The 20,656-nt window shown below is 42.7% G+C and overlaps 1 protein-coding gene and 1 long non-coding RNA gene across 6 annotated transcripts in view; one reads left to right on the forward strand and one right to left on the reverse strand.

The window, feature by feature from the left end:
• Nucleotides 1–12,013, reverse strand: part of CDK14 (cyclin dependent kinase 14) — a 684,789-nt gene extending 672,776 nt beyond the window's left edge. For 2 of the 3 annotated variants that reach the window (XM_027540220.1, XM_027540224.1), the window contains exons 1-2: nt 11,558–12,001; nt 6,070–6,101 (exon numbers count right to left, since the gene is read on the reverse strand). In XM_027540220.1, the coding sequence (XP_027396021.1) occupies nt 6,070–6,101; nt 11,558–11,648 (123 nt within the window). In that variant the 5' untranslated portion in view covers nt 11,649–12,001. Of the gene's footprint in view, nt 1–6,069; nt 6,102–11,557 lie in introns of all 3 variants that reach the window. The other variant, XM_027540218.1, reaches the window with a different exon arrangement.
• Nucleotides 12,014–12,315: 302 nt separating this feature from the next.
• LOC113891759 lies at nt 12,316–17,276 on the forward strand. 3 transcript variants are annotated; one of them, XR_003510878.1, is made up of 4 exons: nt 12,316–12,451; nt 12,627–12,668; nt 14,953–15,092; nt 17,007–17,276. It is a non-coding gene; the product is annotated as an uncharacterized LOC113891759 (long non-coding RNA). The 3 variants fall into 3 exon arrangements; XR_003510877.1 differs by lacking the exon at nt 17,007–17,276 and adding an exon at nt 16,115–16,313; XR_003510876.1 differs by lacking the exon at nt 17,007–17,276 and having other exon boundaries at nt 14,953–15,189.
• The last annotated feature ends 3,380 nt before the right edge of the window (nt 17,277–20,656 follow it).

Consider the following 20,656-nt stretch of genomic DNA (forward strand, 5'->3'; position numbering starts at 1 on the left):
GCCCTTTTCACCACTCTTATTCAACAAAGTACCAAAAGTCCTAGCCAGAGCAATTAGGCAAGAAAAAGAAATAAAAAGCATTAATTGGAAAGAACATAAACCTGTCACTATTTGCAGATGACATAATGCTAGATATGGAAAACTAAAGAGTCCGCCAAAAAACTGCTAGAAGCAATAAACGAAGACTTCCCTGGAGGCCCAGTGGTTAAGAATCAGCCTGCCAATGCAGAGTGCATGGGGTCAATCCCTGGTCCAGGAGAACTCCACATGCCTCAGGGCGACTAGACTCATGTACAGAGACTACTAAACCATGTGCCACAAGTACCGAAAGCTGAACACCCTAGGGCCCATGCTGTGCAACAAGAGAAGCTGTCGCAATAAGGAGCCTGCACCCTGCAACTAGAGAGCTGCAGCGAGAGAAACTAATTGCCCTGCTCCCTGCAACTGGAGAAAGCCCACACACAGCAACAAAGACCCAGCACAGCCAAGAACAAAAATAAAGAATTTTTTAAAATAAAGAATAAATTCAATAAAGTTTCAGGATGCAAAAATCAATGCCCAGAAATCTGTTGTTTCTATATACAAATAATGAACTATCAGAAAGTCAAATTAAGAAAACAATTCACTTTACAACTTAATCAAGAATCTAAAATATCAATGAATAAATTTAACCAAGGAGGTGAAAAAAAACCTGTATACCAATAACTATAGGACACTGATGAAAGAAAGAAATGGAAAGATATATAACTGGAAGAAATAATATTGTTAAAATGTCCACATCACCCAAAATAGCAAATAGAATCTAATTTCACAATTCTTATAGAAATAGTGTAAACAATTCCAAAATCTGTATAAAACCACAAAAGACCCTGAATTGCCAAAGCAATCTTGAGAAAGAAGAACAAAACTGGAGGCATCATGCCCCTGATTTCAAGCTATATTAAAAAGCCACAGTAACCAAAACAGTATGGCATAAAAAGAGACACATAGGTAAGTGGAACAAATAGAAAGCCCAGAAATCAACTCACACATCTATGTTCAGTTAACGTACAAAGGAGCCAAGAATATACAGTGGGGAAAGGACACTCTAATAAATAGTGTTGGGAAAACTGGGTATCTATATGCAAAAGAGTAAAACTATCTTACTCCATACACAAAAATTCTCTATCTTACCCCATACACAAAAAATAACTCAAATGGATTAAAGACTTGATTATAAGACCTGAAACCCTAAAACTTCTAGATGAAAACACTGGCAGTAAGCTCCATGACATCAATCTTTACAATAATTTTTTGGACCTGATACCAAAAGCAAAAATAAATAGCTTCTGCACAGCAAAAGAAACTATCAACAAGGCAACCGGATTACAGAAAGAATTGCAAAGGCAGTCCACTGAATGGAAGAAAATATTTGCAAATAGTGTATCTGGTAAGGGATTACTATCCAAAATATATAAAGATGTAATACAGTTTAACGGCAAAAACCAATCATATTTCAAAAATGAGCAGAGAATCTGAACAAACACCAAAGAAGACATACAGATGACCAACAGATGTACTGTAGAGCCCTGTAACTATAGTTAATAACACTGTCCTGCACATTTGAAAGTTTCTAAGAGAGTAAGAGTCTGTGTGAACTCCAGGAGTTGGTGATGGACAGGGAGGCCTGGCGTGCTGCAATTCATGGGGTGGCAAAGAGTCAGACACGACTGAGCAACTGAATTGAACTGAACTGAACTGAAATCTTAAAAGTTTTCATCACAAGAAAAAAAAATTTTGTACCTATGTATAGGGACAGATGTGAACTAGACTTATTGTGGTGATTACTCTGCAGTATGTACAAACACGGAATCATTATTGAAACTAATACAATATACTATAAGTTAATAAAGAAAGAAGGAAAGTAAGGAGGGTTAGAGGGGGAAAGGGAAGGAAAAATAAAAAATTCTTCCAAAGAAATCCACATTTCTTTTTCTCTTTCTGTTCAAAGTCAAACATTTACACAACCTACAGAAATACTCTACATGAATAAGGGAGCAGCTACCACGCTCCCCGTCTAGGCACTCTAGAGAAAGCCACTCCTTGAGATAAGGCGCTCTCCAGCTCATAAACACTGAGGAAGGAGTCGCCACACCTCACGCATATCTAAGAATCGCACTCAGCCCCCAGATTCCAAGACTCAAATCTTAATTGGATTCCAGTGGACTGTGAGTTCCCCAACTCCCACAGGAGAAGTGGAAGACCATGAAAGGAATTCAAGAAAATTTCTACCATTATAATCTGAAAATGATCATACAAAAACCTCAGTGACTTCTTGTTTACATAAGCACGGATCTAGTACACATTTCTGATCTTGGTAAAACTGTAATTTTATGTTGACTGTTTTGCAGGATTCTGCGCTGCCCTGACAGATAGAAAGCAACTTGAAGATCACAGCCTTACTGACTGGTTTTACCAATGAGAAAACTGAGTCCTGGATAAAGTAAATACCTGCACAAATAGCTAGGAAGTGGCAAATGAGAACCCATGTTGGCTGACCCTGGGATGAACTTTCTTTTCATTTGCAACATATATTCACTCATATTCAATAGTTTTTTTGAACATTAACCACATGCAAGACACAGAGGAACTACAAAACTGAATGCAGGCAGTCATCCCTTCAGGGAATCTAAAAAATGGTAGGTTTTTAGATACTAGTTTTACAGTCTTAATATGCAAATCATCGCACGAAGTCTTTGAAATTTTAAGGGAATATCTGAAAATAATTCTCCTCATAGACTATATACTTACCTTTGAATTTAATCTTTCCATCCTCCTTGTAGCCCTTCAACTACAGAAGGCAGATATCATGTTAAGAGCATCAATAATGATGGCAATGATGAGGACAAGGACAGTGACATGATGAAATATAAGACATTTACTATGTGCCAGTGGCTATTCTGGAATCTTTATATACTTAGCTTAACTAATCCTCCCAATATGGGCTTTCCTGGTGGCTCAGATGGTAAAGAATATGCCTGCAGTGCAAGAGACCTGGGTTCGATCCCTGGGTCAGGAAGATCCCCTGGAGAAGGGAATGGCAATCCACTCCAGTATTCTTGCCTGGAGAATTCCATGGACAGAGGAGCCTAGCAGGCTACAGTCCATGGGGTCACAAAGAGTCAGACACGACTGAGTGACTAACACACACACAATCCTCCCAATAACCTTAGGAAGGAGGTACTATCACATCTCTATTTTATAAAAGGCCTGGAGAAAGGAAGTTGATTGATTTGGGGCTGACGTTCAAGCATGTCTTTACTAATCCTGTCTCCCAGGCTCCTGGCCCTGGGTCCTCTCCTGACTAAATAAAAATCACCTGTTCCCCTGCCCCGGACCTCAGTTTCTCCACCTTTGAAACAATGAAGTTGACCACCTGATTTCCAGCGTCTCCTCAAGATGGAACATTCTGTGATTTACTGATGTAAGCTATCTATCCAATCTCTTTCCTTTAGCAGAGAAAAAAAAATGGCTTTATAAAAGTTAAGGATAGGGGTTCCCTGGTGTCTCAGTTGTAAAGAATCTACCTGCTGATGCAGGAGACACAGGTTCAATCCCTGATGCCAAGGAGCAACTAAGCCTGTGCACCACAGCTGGTGAGCCTGTGCTCTAGGGCCCACCCGCCACAACTATTGAAGCCCCTGCACCCCAGAGCCTGGATTCTGCACCAAGAGAAGCCACCCCATTGAGAAGCCCCTGCACCATAACTAGAGAAAAACTTGCGCAGCAAGGGAGACCCAGCACTGCCAAAACTTAAGCAATTAATTCTTTTCTAAAAAAAGCTAAGGATAATTCTTCCCCAAATTGCAAAAGTGTGGGGGTAAGGTAGGGCACGAAGTTACAAGTTTCGCTCATTCGTCCTGAACTTCCATCTAGGTTCCAGCCTCAGGTGTTTTTGAAAGCTGATGTCACCACCACGTGGCAGAATAACACACAATCATTCATGGTGTTTAAACACGACAACAGGTTTTTAAAATTTCTAACAAAGATTAGGTGTCATCTGTAAAAATATTCAAAAACAGAGGTTGAAAAAAAAAGTGGGATAAAATATATGGGCTACAGTTTTGGGGGCGGAGGTTGTTTTTGTTTGTTCTTTACACAAGAAAAGAGGCAAGGACATTCAATAGCAGATGTAATTGAATAATAGGATTGGGGAGGTTTTTCTTCTCTTTTTCCTTATTTTTTTTAATGTTAACTTAAATTACCTCCGTTATTAGAGGGGAGAGTTTTCTTTACACAAAAAAGGTGCTCAGTATTCTCACACTGATTTCTTCCGAGAAGAAAGAAAATACTCTCCGGAAAACATCTTGGTAACACTGCAGAAATTCCAGAAAGACAGGTTTCAAGGAGAATAGCATTATGACCCACTATGGATGGGAAAGAAAAGACTCCTTTATTGCTTCAGGTCTGGAATCACTAAATTTCACAGCGTATCTCAGGAATGTTGGCAGGGAAAGTCGCTTTGGAGTCCAGGGACACGCAGCTTTGTAGAGCTTGTTCAGTCACTCAGTCATGTCCGACTCTTTGAGACCTCGTGGACTGTAGCCCACCAGCCTCCTCTGTCCATGGGATTCTCCAGGCAAGAATACTGGAGTGGGCTACCATTTCCTCCTCCAGGGGATCTTCCCGAACCAGGGATCGAACCCGTTTCTCCTGCATCAGCAGGAGGATTCTTTACCGCTGAGCCACCGGGGAAGCCATGTGTAGAGCTGGACCCAGTGGGGAAGAAAGAACAGGTGCAACAGACCAAGTGGCAGACCGTGAGAGCTGAATGTCTCGGGCACCTTCCAGAAATCCCGGTCTGGTGCAGGTTCTCCCTGAGTGCCCCTGTCCTGCACCACAGCCAGCCACATGGCCCGGGGAACTTTCCATTAGTACATGTGGCCTTTCCTCTCTGAAGCACTGCAGCACAGGGGAGTCGGGTAGCCTCTTTCGTGGAATCTGCAACTGTTAAGACAAATCAAACCACAACCAAACTCATCTATTCTTCCATCAGGCTACAGGATAAGTACATTATGTAGATACGTATGTGTTCACGCATAAACATACTGTGTGTGTGTGTGTGTGTGTGTGTGTAAAGGGATAGGCTACCCACTCCAGTATTCTTGGGCTTCCCTGGTGGCTCAGATGGCAAAGAATCCACCTGCAATGCGAGACCTGGGTTCGATCCCTGGGTTGGGAAGATCCCCTGCCAGAGGGCATGACAACTCACTCCAGTATTCTTGCCTAGAAAATCCCATGGAAAGAGGAGCCTGGCGAGCTACAGTGCTTGGGGTTGCAAAGAGACAGACATGACTGAGCACATATATACATATATATATACACATATACGGCCCCGTTTACAACATATATCAATGACAGTGGCTTTGGATGGCAACAATGAAACACTTCACTCTACAGAGTTCTTGAGAACATTCTGGAAACACGTTACTTGTCTAGTGATTCCCACAGATACTATCAAAAATTCAGAGAGAGTACAACTGAAAAATCACATTCAGAGTGCTATTAATTACATAGGAACCCCCTGCCTTTCTGGAACAATGCTACCTTGCGGCAAGTAGATAAAGACAGATCTGATAGGCAAAGACCAGGAAAACTAGAACAAGAGAAGACAGCACCTCCTTTGGGAGTCTGACAGACGATCTGTGGCGTCAGCATCGCATCACGCCCTCATTCAGAGCAGTGGGGCCCGACCTGCCAACAGCTCCAGACTTGCCCTGAGCACACACATCACACTGGGCTTCACCAACACCACCATCGTCAGCAAAGCAACCAAAGCTCGCAGGGGTCTTGCGTTCGCTTGTTAATTTCAAAAGACACCTTTCTGTTGACTGATAACAAAATTCAATCTGAACAGTTATTTAAAATTGGAAAATACAACGTAAATCTTGTTGTATTTTGTCTGTCACTTGTCTGTTTTTCTAAGGCATTTTTTAAGATTGTTTGCTTCTAAGTGTAAAGTTGACACCTACTGAGTTTACCTGGCAGTAATCAAACACTTCTAACGTTAGATAAAGAAATTTAACCTACCTCTTCAAAGGTGGTGTCCTCTTTCTTCAAGGCTATAAAATAAAAGGGGAAAGGAAACAATTATTGTGAAACATCTCAAAGAGGCCAAGTATCTAAGTTCTAGGAAATTTAAAAAAGACGTAGCATGGTGTTTCCATTTCAGAAAGTAAAATCGTACCCCAAGCTGAATAACAATATTACGATACCAATATGAAAGCTGCAAACGACAGAACTGCACAGCACACACCTTTGTGAAGCACTTTCATAAATACATAAATGAAACTACACTCCCAACCATGGAAAAGTAGTAGGCATATCTTTCCTCTATTTCTCCTTTAGTAGAAAAGTGTTTTCATCAAAGTATGAAAGAATCAAAAAGGAATCTTAAAGCAACTTCCCCTTAAACTTCTGTTGTTTGCTCGTCTACCATTATGCAGAGGGTGGCTGAACCTCCCAAACCAACTGTCAGGAAGACACCGACTCTGCACAGGGCCCCGAACAAGATTCTCATACTGAGAGAAGTTTAAGTTTGATGATAAAAGATAAGATGTGCAAAATAAGCACTGCAGAAACATCTTCAAACATTCTCAACATCACTTTTCTAACAGGGTATCACCAAAGGAAACAATACATTTGGGGTGTTTCACAGGAACGAGTAAATACTTGAAATTTACTTGAAATATTTATACCCTCAGAACAGGCATTTAATTACTCTGAAAAGAAAGAGAAGTATTTCATGTTTCGCTGACAAACACCTAGGTCCTTAAATGCTACAATTATTTAGAATGTTTGAGATTAAAAAGAATGCACAAAGGAGTAAATTTAACTGAAATCATGAGTTGGAGAAACGTTTCAGATGTACACATTGTGCATAGGGGCTTACTGGTCTATCCGCTAAAGTTCTATTCAGGCTCAATAGAGTAGACACTAAAAAATCTTTAACACCCAGACTGGACTATTTCCTTCTTGCCACCTAAGTCTTACCAATTCCTCCAACCTTCTGGATAAAGGGCTGGGATCTATAGGTAGAAAGAAAAGGAGGAAAGAGAAAGGGGGAATTGCAGGTGTATTTTCTAATATATAAAGAGAAGGAAGCCAAATAATCTCCCGTATATACTATTCTCAAACCCAGGACACCACAGGGGAGAATATTTTAAGACCAAGAAGTCTACCCCTTCATTGAACACTTAATTACTAAATTGACACCTTGCATTGTTTCTTTTAAACACTGAATCCCTTCCCTGAAGAGCAATTAGTGGTAACAAAAAAGACCAATTAAAGTTGTCTTTGCCAAATATTTATCAGGTCACCGATGAAACTCTGACCTAAACAAGCATACAACATCTCATTATTGATTACATTCCCTGCTTGTCATTAATCATTCATGTAAATACAAACTCACAACTGTCTTCAAGGATATCATGGAATAACAAGCATATTACATTTTTCTGGGTTAACAAAGGGGCATATATTAAGCCATCTAAAAAAATCAGATATTCTATTCAGTCCTCTGCTCAGACCCTGCTCCCTCTAGAAGTCTTTCCATGATCTCACTAAGACCAAAATGGTATCCCTCCTATGTTCTCCCAACAGCAAATCATGCGAATCTTCCTGGTAGAATTTGTCAATGCTCATTCATTGGCCTGTCTTCTCTTAAAGTCTTTGAGGGACAGGAAGCAGTATCAATGGTCACAGACTCTGAACACCAGCACAATATCTAGCACACAGGAGGTACTCAATAATTATTTGTGGAATTAATGAGCTATACTTCAAGGGCAAAAGAATAGCATCTTACCCTTTGAGATACATTAAGTTTTGGCATGTGAAAACCAGGTACCATTGTCTCTTATGAAAGAATCCAGGTAGTATTGTCTCTTATGAAAGAATCATAGATATAAATTCCATATCACAGTTTTCAAAGTAAAGTCTTTTGAAACTGCATGGGGAAGGGGAGGATATGGTACAATAGTTCAATTTTGCATGTGAACCTTTAACCTTACATTTCTCTTTTTGACAGAATGGATTTATCAAGTGACAGCTGGACTCTAAAATTACACTCTTACAGAACAAGGTAACAAACCCCCAATTTCAAAGTAACCACAGCCTCTTCCTTTTTTTCAGTTATCTCACAAGCTTCATCTTTTAAAGAAATGGTATACATAGGGTTCGTCTCAAACATCACAGAGTATAAACTTCCTTTCTCAGGGAGATAATCCAAGTAAGTGTGAAGAAATGCATTCAAACGAATATGAAGAAACATCAGTTCAACCTTAACCTCACATTAGGTATTACAGAAAGCCTTTCTCCTTCTAAGCAGTCATCTGAAAATAAAAGAAACAAGGAAAGAAAAGAGGAATGGATTTTAATATTTAAACAATCAATTTCCCATTTGTCTCTATTTATGCTAATTTTTTTAAGTGACACAACTATAGTAATTCCTAATAAGTGAACACACTAACACTATTTAGCAAAAAACCATAAATACTCACTACTGAAATCAATGGATGACTTTGAAATTCAATTACACCCATCTTACAAAAGAACCATAGCTGTGTCACTCCCTGGCAAATGTCATAAATTAGAGTGCTATGGCTTGAAAGCCAGTGTGTTTTATTAGACCTTTTATAATAGAGTAATCTCAGATCAGCTGTATTTGAAGTGGGTAGTGACAAAGTTGGCTGATCTTGCATGTGCAAGTAAATTAAACATGAGCAATGTCACCGATATGTAGAGTTATTATTATTAATCTTTTATAATAATGGATTATTAATCCATAATTAAGGAAAATCACAGACTTTGCAAAACTGTCCTCATTTTCTGTAGATGATTACTAATTTCTCATGGCTAAACAATGATACTATATATTTTACCCTATAACAAACTATACTTTTGAATAATACTAAAAAAGCAAAATAAAGTCAGTATGTTTATTTCAAAACCCATAGTAGATTGGTTAAAGGGAATGAATATACTGACACGTTGAATTACTCAGCAGGAATAAATCATTCACTCTTTGATGTCCTCAAGAAGTACCAAGGAAGAAAGGAAGAAGATAAAGGAGATAAACTGAGAAATCAGAAGGAACAGTAACAGCCTCCAGGATCAATCTTCACCACGGGAAAGATATTCACTGGATAGTTTATGTATTTTACCTGATCTAATCTTCATAACGGCCTTAGGAAAACTGACAGATGAGGACTCTGGGATTTAGGGAAACTCTGCTAGTTGGCCAAGGCACACAGCTAGCAACAGAAATGGGATTCGAACCCAGATCAGTGTAACTCCCAAACCCATCCATTTTTCAGGTTAACTCTACCATCAAGTCAATGGCCACTTCTTTTCTCTTGCTTTCCACCAGAAGATCCATATGTCAGGATGTTGTAATCATTAACATAACACATTAGGAACATCTATGGAGTCTTCAATGCCATACAACACAGGACATCTTATGCTTTACTTAACTAAGTGCCAATAACAAAGTGACTCGAAAAGCAAGCTCAGAGATGAGGGACCTGTCACTCCACTGTAACTGATGACTCGGGAAACCCCAGTCCACCTGACGCACAGCCCATACCTTTAATCTATACACTAGGTGATCCCATAGTGACGCTTCAACTCAGCAGCCTCCGGTACCTTAAAAATCCTTAAATACTGGGATCGATTTCATTGCTTTTTGATTTTGCAAATAAAACTTTAAAATATATGTAGATAACAAAGACGTCTCTTCTGTAATGCTACTTCTAATCAATGTCTTGAGCTTGGTGTACTACCGGAGTCACTTAACCCTCTTTTTCACAAGAGTTGGAATCAAAAGGAGTTCCACATCACTAAATCTCTATAAGCTATAAAATCCAGTTAAAAACAATATCACATTTGCCAGCATTGTAGTTAATCCTAATTTTACTGACTGTCGATCAAAACCTGGAAATTATTTAAACATAAGGAATTTTTATATTAATGTCCTTGGCTTCTTACTGAGACTCAATTGCAATGAATTATTTAACACAAAACTGGATGGGTTCCAACAGAGTTATTAGCATTAGTAAATATACATTTAGTGCCTTTTAGAACAGGGCTTAATGGACTCCAGAATCTGCCTCTGTGATAGTTTGGGTCGGGGGCTGAAACATCCTTCTTAATAATGCACAGAGACTCAACACCTTGCTATCTCACACTCTTTTTGGCTTCAAACTTCATTTGAATGCAAGGGCTCTTCATAGGCATCCCTAACTCATAAAACTGCAAATACCCAATACACAAAATAAATAAACCAGGGCTAAATATTGGTTTCATACCATAACTTTATGGTCATCCTGGGAAAGATTATGTATACCAATACGAAATTTTTTAAGTTAGAAGACAACAAAGAAACCTAGACTAAAAACATATTTTGACTTGCGGGAAGTTTGCATATTTCACGATGCACTTATACCACTATTTTTAAATGAATGGATGGAAGGACAAGGACAATACTCAAATGCACTCCACGGTTTTAGTTTAAGGCATGAAGCACCTTACGTTTAATTTCCATTAACACCTTCATTAACATGGATGACATGTTAAACAAGCGAAACAAAGGCTAGAGGGACTCAAAAGGCTTCTTAGGGACTCCGAGGTATTATTTTTAGTACTTGTACCATTTTCCTGCTGAAAACAGTTGCCTGTGCAAATGAAAGTTCAGATGTTAGAAAAGGTAGCCGCCGTTGTCAGGTTAAAGGGGGTTTTATGGCCAACCCTAGAAATCGAGCCAACCCATTCCACGTGACACTGTTGTCAGCCTGTGATAGTCTGTGACACGGATTTATTCTTAAATGTCCCGAATATTTCTCGGTCGGCTATCTGTCGGTCAACTGGCAGGCTGATTTAAAGACAATAGCCCTGGAGCTCCAGTATATGGAAGAAGTTTGGGAGACTTACTCCTAAAATGTTCAGACAGGTTCACAGAGCGCATTTCTCTGCAGCAATGGAAAGATTCAGATAACTCGGGACTCAACAACCAAATCTCGGTTTCGAGGACCCGAAGTACCGAACAAAAGATCCCAAGGTATCTGTCCCACTTCTCTTTAGGCTGGATGTTAAACAATACCATGGCACAAACTCAACATTTCACCAATTCCCAAAGTTAAATTACTGACTAAACACCCCATACCAAGGCCTGAGAGCAAAAAAAAAAAAAAGTGACCCAGGCGGCCGCGCAGCTGGGAGAGCAGCGGGGGACGGAGCGTGCCCTCGCCTTTTCCCCCGCGGGCGCGAAGGCAGGAGCGCTAGTGGCGAGGAGAGGGAACCCAAGTCGTAGGCTTAAAATCAGGCAGAAATGAACCCTCCGATCATGAGGGGAAGAGGTGTCCCTTCTTTTTGTCGTCGCCCTCCCCCAGGTCCCGGGCACTGTTCCCCCACCCTTCGCGCGCAGCGCACCCCACGCCAGTCCCGGGTGGCCCCTGAGCCGCTAGTGCCAGAAGCGCGGGGCCGAGGGCGCCCGGCCGGGTGCCCGGGACAGCACGCCACTTACCAATGCGGCTGAAACTATCCGACAAAGTTCTCCGCAACTTCTTCATCTTGCCGATCTTCTCGGCCGGCTGCGGCTCAATGAGGTCGCACATCTGGGCGACACGGGGCTCGGGCAACTTCCCCAAACTGGTCCAGAGCGGAGCGCAGACAACGGCGAGGGCGCGCGGCGCGGCGAAGGCGGCGCCTCCTCCGCCTCCTGCACCTCCTCCACCTCCTCCTCGGACCGAGAGGCGAAGCGCAGGGCTGGGGAGGCGAGCTAGGAGCAGCAGGCTCGGCTCGGGCCTGGGCCGCGGCTGGACGGGCGGGGGCGTTCTACGTGGTGCCGGGGGCGGCCGCGATCGCCGCCGCCGCCGTGGTGGCCCCGCGCCGCGCCGCCGCCGCCCAGCTCATTTTCCCTCCTTTGTAACCGAGAGAAGCGCGGCCGGCGGCCGGCGGTGGGGGCGGCGCGGGCGGAGGCGGGGCGGGGGCGGGGGCGGGCCGGGGACGGGGTGCGGGCGCCCGGGCTGGGGGGCGGTCGCCGAGCGCGCGGGGCGCGGGCGGGGAGAAGTTCTCAGCCCCGAGTTTCGGGCGCTCGGGAGAGAAAGCCGCGGCGCGGATCCGCCAGCCGCCCCGCCCTCAACCCCCTCCCGCCGCCGCCTCGGCCCCGCCTTCCCCCTGGCGCAGGCCCCCGGGGCGCGGGACCCCGGCGCGACCTCGGCCCCCGGCCCGGACCCCACGTTCCCTGCCGCCCTCCCCGGCCCGCTCGCGCCCCCCCCCCCCCCACCCCACGGCGGCCGGCCCTGCCCGCGCGGTCCAAGACCCCGGCCGGCGGAGGAACGCGATCGGGCGAGGCTGGGAGCCGGCTGCCGCTGGGAACCCCGTCTCGCGCTGTGGGGAGGCCCCGAAAGGAAAGGGGGTGAGCCTGGATCGTTTATGACAGCGGTTTTGTCCCTGCCGCGATCGCCTGTGAAAAGAGCGGGATGGGTGGGGGTAGAGGTGGGGTCGGCCGAGATCGCTTCCTCTCGGTCCGAGGAGTGGAAGAGCCTCGGGGATGCACCCAGGTTTGATGGTGACTTTTTGTTTTTCTTCAGTTTTGACAAGGAAACTGTGAAGCGAAAGAACTAAACAGGAAGGTGAGCCCGTTTTTTAGGAGAGTCAAGTGCAAAAGCAGAAGCTTCAAGTGTTAAACTCCCCAGGCAGGGCAGGGCTGGTGGTCTGTTCCCTTCATCCGCCGTCACGCTGAGTGACAGACGGTAATGTAGACGCGGCTGATTTCTGATATGAATATCCAGTTCTATAGTAAGTAGCAAGCAGAAGGCCTTAGTCTATTTACCATTTTTAGAATATGGTTCTAAATTGAAAGGCTTAGAGGCAAAAAAAAAAAAAAAAAAATTTCAGACCTCCACTTCCCCAAACTCAAAACAAGAATTTTAAAAGAGGATTTCGGGCTTTATAAAATCCCAGAACCTACAGTTCAGGCAGCAGACACACATGTCTTCAGTCTGGAGCTAGCCTCCAAAAGTCTGTTTCCCAAGGGAGATAGAAGGAAGATGGGGGAAAGGCCTGACTGTGTTGATTTCGGGCCAAGAAAGTCCTTATGAATAGAAATGTAGTAATCTTGAGTCATCTGGCTATGAAAGTAATGAGAGTTTGTGAGCATGTGACAATGCTATTTGGTTTACAGGAAGTTTTAGGGAGTTTATGTTTTATTAATAGACTTTTATCTGAAAACAAAAACTAGCCCCCTGCCTTCCTTAAATTGTGAGGTGGAACACTTCCATTGGTTCTGCTCTGCACTGAGCACATTATAGGGTCTCGATAAATGGCGACTGATAGAAGACAGGAAGTCAACCCAAGTGGGGAGCAGAGGGTGGGGAATTCCTTAAGAAAGTTAAACTGATGAGTTAAAATGGATGTTGGGTCCTGGTGCCTCTAACAAGATGTTACTGACAGCACCAAGTGTGGCCTCAGACGGAGAAGGTTTGACTTTTCCACTACATCAGGTTAGTTGGGGAGAAAGGTAGCAGCAGCTTTGAATGAAAAGTCTAAAACCACCAATCAAGATACTGATGGGTTGTACCTACCAGTCAACAGCGATGAAGTAGTCATTAACTGAATGGACTTTGACAACTATGCTTCTGTGGCTAGCCTATTAATCCTATTGCTCACTCTGACAATGTTGTGTGTGTGTGTGTGTGAATATGTTTATATATGTGTGTGTGTGTGTGTATACATATATATAATTCATGTTCTCTGTTTTACCTTCCCAGTATTTAGTATCATTGACTTTTTAAAAGATCAACTTCTGTTTGAATAAATTATGGTATATGTAGTCTATGGTAGAGTAGGTAAACATTTTAAAAAATGAAACAGATCAATATGTGTGGATATATAAATATGTCTCGGGTTAGTGGAAAAAACTATATTTACCGTTAACCCATTTTCATAGTTATAAGAAAAAATACACATATATGTGTTTCTAAATGCTTAGAAAATTTCGGAAGAGGAACAAAAAGCTGAGTGTGTATACTCAGGATAGAGAGAATGTTTTCTTTGCACTTTGTACCCTTAAATATAATTTAAATGCTTTACCCCCAAAATGCATTAATTTTATAGTAATAGAAATAATAATTTAAAACATAAACATAATAGTTACTACATTTTTACGTATCCCACTCCAAAAAAATTTCACGCAACTGCCATGGTATATCTTGCAGGAGAAACAACTGTTAGTAGTGGGCCATGTAAAGCTTGGCAAGTATGAAAAATCAACTTCCCTTCGTCAGTTATAAATTAAAATGGCTAATTTCCAAGAAACTGTGATATTAAAAAGGAAATTTTAACTGGATGCTTTTAAGATATGTACACTAAAGTTATAGGATTCAACTTTTTTTTGACTGTGCTGCCCAGCTTTCAGAATCTTAGTTCCCAGACTAGGACTAGCATCTGTGCCCTCTGCATCAAAAACCCCAAGTCCTAACCACTGGCCACCAGGGCATTCCCAGACTCAACTCTTAGTATGGTCATTTGTTCCATATTTGCCTTCATTTTACAGTGTAAGTTCCCCAAGGGCTAGGGCCTTGGGTGGTGTTGTTGTTTACTCACTAAGTGATACCCAACTTTTTTGTGACCCCATGGACTGTAGGGCCCTAGATATGAAAGGTATAATACCTGTTTCATAGTGGATGTAAATTAAATATTTGTCAAGGCTCAGACAGTAGGAAATCTGCCTGCAGTGCTGGAGACCAAGGTTCAATCCCTGGGTCGGGAAGATCCCCTGGAGGAGGAAATGGCAACCCACTCCAGTATTCTTGCCTGGGAAATCCCATGGACAGAGGAGCCTGGGGGTCTACAGTCCACGGGGTCGCAGAGAGTCAGACACAACTGAGCGACTAATACTTTCTTTTTCACTTTCAGATGAATTCAGAATGTATTGCTGCCACTGAGAAGTTACGTGTTGTCCTCAGAAGCAAAGATGACTCTCCAGCATCTGTATGGCATATGTATTTTCAGAGGGAGAATGGATCTGTGCCAGTTGTCTCTGGCCTGAATTAAAGGTGTAGTATCTGCCTATAAACAGATAAGCTTACTGAGGGGCTGAACCCAGCACGGGTGGAACTGAATCAAATTAATCAGTTAAAGCATGTATGTGTACTAATTTGCTCAGTCATGTCTGACTCTTTGTGACCCCGTGGACTGTAGCCCACCAAGCTCCTATGTCCATGGGATTCTCCAAGCAAGAATACTGGAGTGGGTTGCCATGCCCTCCTCAGGGGATCTTCCTGACCCAGGGATCAAAGGGTATTAGTTAGGCCTCAAGTAATTCCAGCGGGTTGCTGGAGACCCAGGACTCATGGGTTCTCATCCCTACTCTATCCCCAGATGTTGTGTGGCCTTAGACAGGTGACTTACCCACTTCGTTATCTATGAAATGATGATTTCCAAGTAGCTGACCTCTAGGGTCATCCATAGCTGCAAAATTCTAATTCTAAGTTGAATGGTGACACTTCTCCTCTCTCAGCTTATACACTGGGATACATTAAGGAAGAGTAATTAATACACAAGTAAGATAGACAAAGATCCACTAATGAAAATGTTGTGAAATTTAACCAAGATACACTAGTCATGTTATACAAAAATTATGTTCTTATTATTAATGGATCTTGTTCATATAAGAAAAATAGTAGGCTCATATGCTGGCAGTTAATTTTAAGAGAATGAATCTTAATCCAAATGAGATGAAATATACAGGATTTGATTAGAATCTTAAGTCCCCGTAGAAGCAGATTTACTGATCTGAAACAGTATCAGAAGATGGTATCAGAGAAAAGAAAGCTATGAAACAAGGATGTGGGGACTAGAGCTGGAAAGTGAAGTTAAAGTGAAAATATATGTTTATTAATGTAAATATTTACTATTTAATTATGGTAGATAGCTAATGATTACGGCATATAGCTGAGTGTAGCTATTAAAGTGGTGGAAACTTACCTAATTAAATATCCTCTTCAAACTCTAAACAGTTACCCTAGTTAATTATTTTTAGGATCAAATATTATCCTTTTTTTCCCCACACATCCAGGAACTGAAGTAGCACAAGTTTAGGTGACCTATACCAAGTTCCCAGTGAGTCATTAGTGAAACTGGCACATGGAATTCAGAGCTCTCACCACTGACTTTTATGTCCCAGCTGTTGGGTAATGTCCAATCTTACGGGTTCCTTTTTGTTATTGTTGTTGTTTTGACAAAGAGAAAATTAAAATTAAAAAACGGAGAACCTCCCTGGCGGTCTAACGGTTAAGACTCTGCACTTCTGCTGCCAGGGGTGCGGGTTTGATCCCTGGTCAGGGACTAGTATCCCACACTCCTGCTGTGTGGCATGGTCAAAAATAGATAAACAAATAATAATTATTTTAAAACAATTTTTTTTAATTAAAATCAAAAAAAGGGAGGGAAATGGAAGGGCACAGAAACCAGTGTTTCTCACACTCAGGTAAATGGAGGCTCTCCTGCCTCCTTCTCTTCTGTTCTAACACCCATCCATTACCAGCTGCTGCTGCTGCTAAGTCGCTTCAGTCGTGTCCAACTCTGTGCGACCCCATAGACGGCAGCCCATCAGGCTCCACCGTCCCTGGGATTCTCCAGGCAAGAACACTGGAGTGGGTTGCCATTTCCTTCTCCAGTGCATGAAAGTGAAAAATGAAAGTGAAGTTGCTCAGTCATGTCCGACTCTTAGCAACCTCATGGACTGCAGCCTACCGGGCTCCTCCGTCCACGGGATTTTTCAGGCAAGACTACTGGAGTGGGGTGCCATTGCCTTCTCCGATCCATTACCTAGTCACTCATAATTCAAATCCTTTTCACTTTCACAGAAATCACTCAGTGCTGACATAAACCTCTCAGTTTGTTCAAGAATAAAACCTATATTTGATTATTTTGCAGGTAATTCTAATTTTTTTCATAATATATTTCAGGAGACCGAGGGATGTAAGTCAGCTGACCTACTTGCAAATGATTGCAGAAAGAACAAAGAAGTTGCAAACCCATTCAAATGGTGTCAAGGATAAATTAGCTCAGAATAGTTTTGAAGAAAAGAAACTATCGAGGTCAAAGTGTACATTGAAATATTGATAAATTCCCCTCTCCTATCAAATCATTAAAGATCTAGTAAATGACCCAGGGATCAAACTGGGGGTCTCCTGCACTGCAGGCAGATTCTTTACCCTCTGAGCTACCAGGGAAGCCCACGCCTGCCAGGCTCCTCTATCTGTGGAATTCTCCAAGCAAGAATACTGGTGGGTAGCCATTCCCTTCTCCAGGGGATCTTCCCAACCCAGGGATCAGAGCCAGGTCTCCTGCATTGCAGGCAGAGTCTCTACCAGCTGAGCCACAAGGGAAGCCCCCTATTAAACCAAACTTAAAAATAAGAATGGCCTCTCATTCCTGTTTTTCACTGTGGTATTATTTGTACAATAGAATTTTGTATGAGAAACCATCTACTATCATTTCTAACTCGAGACTCACTCAGTTAGCCCTTTGGTGCTGCTTGTGTGTGTGGTACAGACATGTCATTACTAGAGGGTCCTTGTTTATGGTTGTCGTCAGTCTCAGTGCATCATGTTGCACCCATCAGAATGAAACTTCAGAGGCCAGTACTGTAATTGAGCTCCGGACATGGATGCAAAAGCAGTCAGCAGTTAATACTTCCAGGGAACCCGAACCCTGTGCCTTTTGGTCAGTCTACACAAGTCCTGTTAACAGTAATTAGATTTAGAAATGTAGCTTTTTTACCAAAACTATCCTAGTCTTTAAAAAAAAAAAAAAGTTTAAAAAAATTCTAATCCTTCTTCCCAAGGCCCTTGACAGTTCATCTACATTCACATGCCTGTTCTAATCAAGTGCTTACAAGCCAGAAAAACTATCCATAGGATAACTGTATTGATGGTGTCATTGGACATATCATATTTCCTAGCTAAAATGGCCTACTATATATAATTATAAAATAACTAGAATAACTTATGGCTTTATACTGGGCTATAAACTGATGATCTCATCTGATTTTAACCCATACTACTCCAAGGACATTATCATTATCACTATGTAACATACAGGAAATGGGCCTAGAGATGCCAAGAGACTATCTCCCAGAGCATTACACAGGTCCCAGTATTAGACTGAGACACACTTTGGTTACCAAAATCTCTTCTTTCATAAAGCATTTTTCTAACAACTTGTGTGGCGTCTTCTTTTTCTTTTGGTATATTTTGGATATAATTATGGTTGTCCTTATTATATAGAAAGGAACTATTCTAAAGCAGAGAGAGAGCAAGGAACTGGCCAAACTCAAACAGGCTAATGGATGGATCAAAACTCCTAAACTCTAGTGCTGTGTTTTGCCTTTTCCTACCTTAGGGGAAGAAATTAGAAGTGTGATGTTAAAAGATAGGGCTTCCCTGGTAGCTCAGACAGGAAAGAATCTACCTGCAGTGTAGGAAATTCAGGTTCAATCCCTGAGTAGGAAAGATCCCCTGGAGAAGGGAATGGCTACCCACTCAGTATTCTTGCCTGGAGAATCCCACGGACAGAGGAGGCTGCAGTCCATGGGGTCGCAGAGTCGAGATATACACTTGACTTTGAAAAACAGTGTTTTAATTAGTGTTTATAAATGAACTGAACATTCTAAAATTATCACTTGTTGAACCATTGTAGCATGTGTTCAGTTCAGTTCAGTCACTCAGTCGTGTCCTACTCGTTGCGACCCCATGAATCTCAGCACGCCAGGCTTCCCTGTCCATTACCAACTCCCGGAATTCACTCAGACTCATGTCCATCGAGTCAGTGATGCCATCCAGCCATCTCATCCTCTGTTGTCCCCTTCTCCTCCTGCCCCCAATCCCTCGCAGCATCAGAGTCTTTTCCAATGAGTCAACTCTTCACATGAGGTGGCCAAACTACTGGAGTTTCAGCTTTAGCATCATTCCTTCCAAAGAAATCCCAGAGCTGATGTCCCTCAGAATGGACTGGTTGGATCTCCTTGCAGTCCAAGGGACTCTCAAGAGTCTTCTCCAACACCACAGTTCAAAAGCATCAATTCTTCAGCACTCAGGTTTCTTCACAGTTCAACTCTCGCATCCATACATGACCACTGGAAAAACCGTAGTCTTGACTAGACGGACCTTTGTTGGCAAAGTAATGTCTCTGCTTTTCAATATGCTATCTAGGTTGGTCATAACTTTCCTTCCAAGGAGTAAGCATTTTTTAATCTCATGGCTGCAATCACCATCTGCAGTGATTTTGGAGCCCAGAAAAATAAAGTCTGGCACTGTTTCCACTATTTCCCCATCTATTTCCCATGAAATGGTGGGACCAGATGCCATGATCTTCGTTTTCTGAATGTTGAGCTTTAAGCCACCTTTTTCACTCACCTCTTTCACTTTCATCAAGAGGCTTTTTAGTTCCTCTTCACTTTCTGCCATAAGGGTGGTATCATCTGCATATCTGAGGTTATTGATATTTCTCCCATGTGTTAATAATGGATTAATGCAGTTTTGCTCATAACTAATAGTTAATCCAATACTTCGTGTCCATGAAAGTGAGTCATATCAAAACTAGTTGGTTTCTTTGTTCAGGCTGCTATAACAAAATGCAACAGACTGGGTAAAACAACAAAAATTAATTTCCCACACTTCCAGAGGCTGCAAGTCCAAGGTGCCAGCATGGCTGAGTTCTGCTGAGAACCCTCTTCTGGGTTGAAGACTGTCAACTTCTCACTGTGTCCTCACATAGCAAAAGGCATGAGGAAGCTCTTTGGCACCTCTTTGTAAGGGCACTAATCCTATTTGTGACAGCTTCACTCTCATACCCAAATCATCTCTCTTTGTTTTTTGCTAAGTTGCTTCAGTCGTGTCCAACTCTGTGCGACTCCATAGACGGCAGCCCACCAGGCTCCCCCGTCCCTGGGATTCTCCAGGCAAAAACACTGGAGTGGATTGCCATTGCCTTCTCCAATGCATGAAAGTGAAAAGTGAAAGTGAAGTCGCTCAGTCGCGTCCGACCCTCAGCGACCCCATGGACTGCAGCCTACCAAGCTCCTCCATCCATGGGATTTTCCAGGCAAAAGTACTGGAGTGGGGTGCCATTGTGACCTTTCAAATACTGTCACACTGGGAGTCAGTTTTCAAAGCATGAATTTTGGGTGGTGGGGGCGGGGGAACACGAATACTCAGTCTATAGCACTTGGGTAGCATTTTCAAAGGACCACTAGGCAGGGAGAGGAGGAGGAATGGGGCACAAAGAGATTGAAAAACCCTCCAAGATGACTCTGGACAACCTGCAGCAAGTGAGAATCACTGATTTGGTCTTTAAACAGCAACATGATGGTAGTTATTTGATGAAAGTTAAGTATACCTAGCTGCTGGTGCTGGTACTGGTAAGTCGCTTCAGTCGTGTCCAACTCTGTGTGACCCCATAGATGGCAGCCCACCAGGCTCCCCCGTCCCTGGGATTCTCCAGGCAAGAACAGTGTAGTGGGTTGCCATTTCCTTCTCCAATGCATGAAAGTGAAAAGTGAAAGTGAAGTCGCTCAGTCGTGTCCGACTCTTCGCGACCCCACGGACTGCAGCCC

Source organism: Bos indicus x Bos taurus, chromosome 4, assembly GCF_003369695.1.
Source record: "Bos indicus x Bos taurus breed Angus x Brahman F1 hybrid chromosome 4, Bos_hybrid_MaternalHap_v2.0, whole genome shotgun sequence".
NCBI classification, from domain to species: Eukaryota; Metazoa; Chordata; class Mammalia; order Artiodactyla; family Bovidae; genus Bos; species Bos indicus x Bos taurus.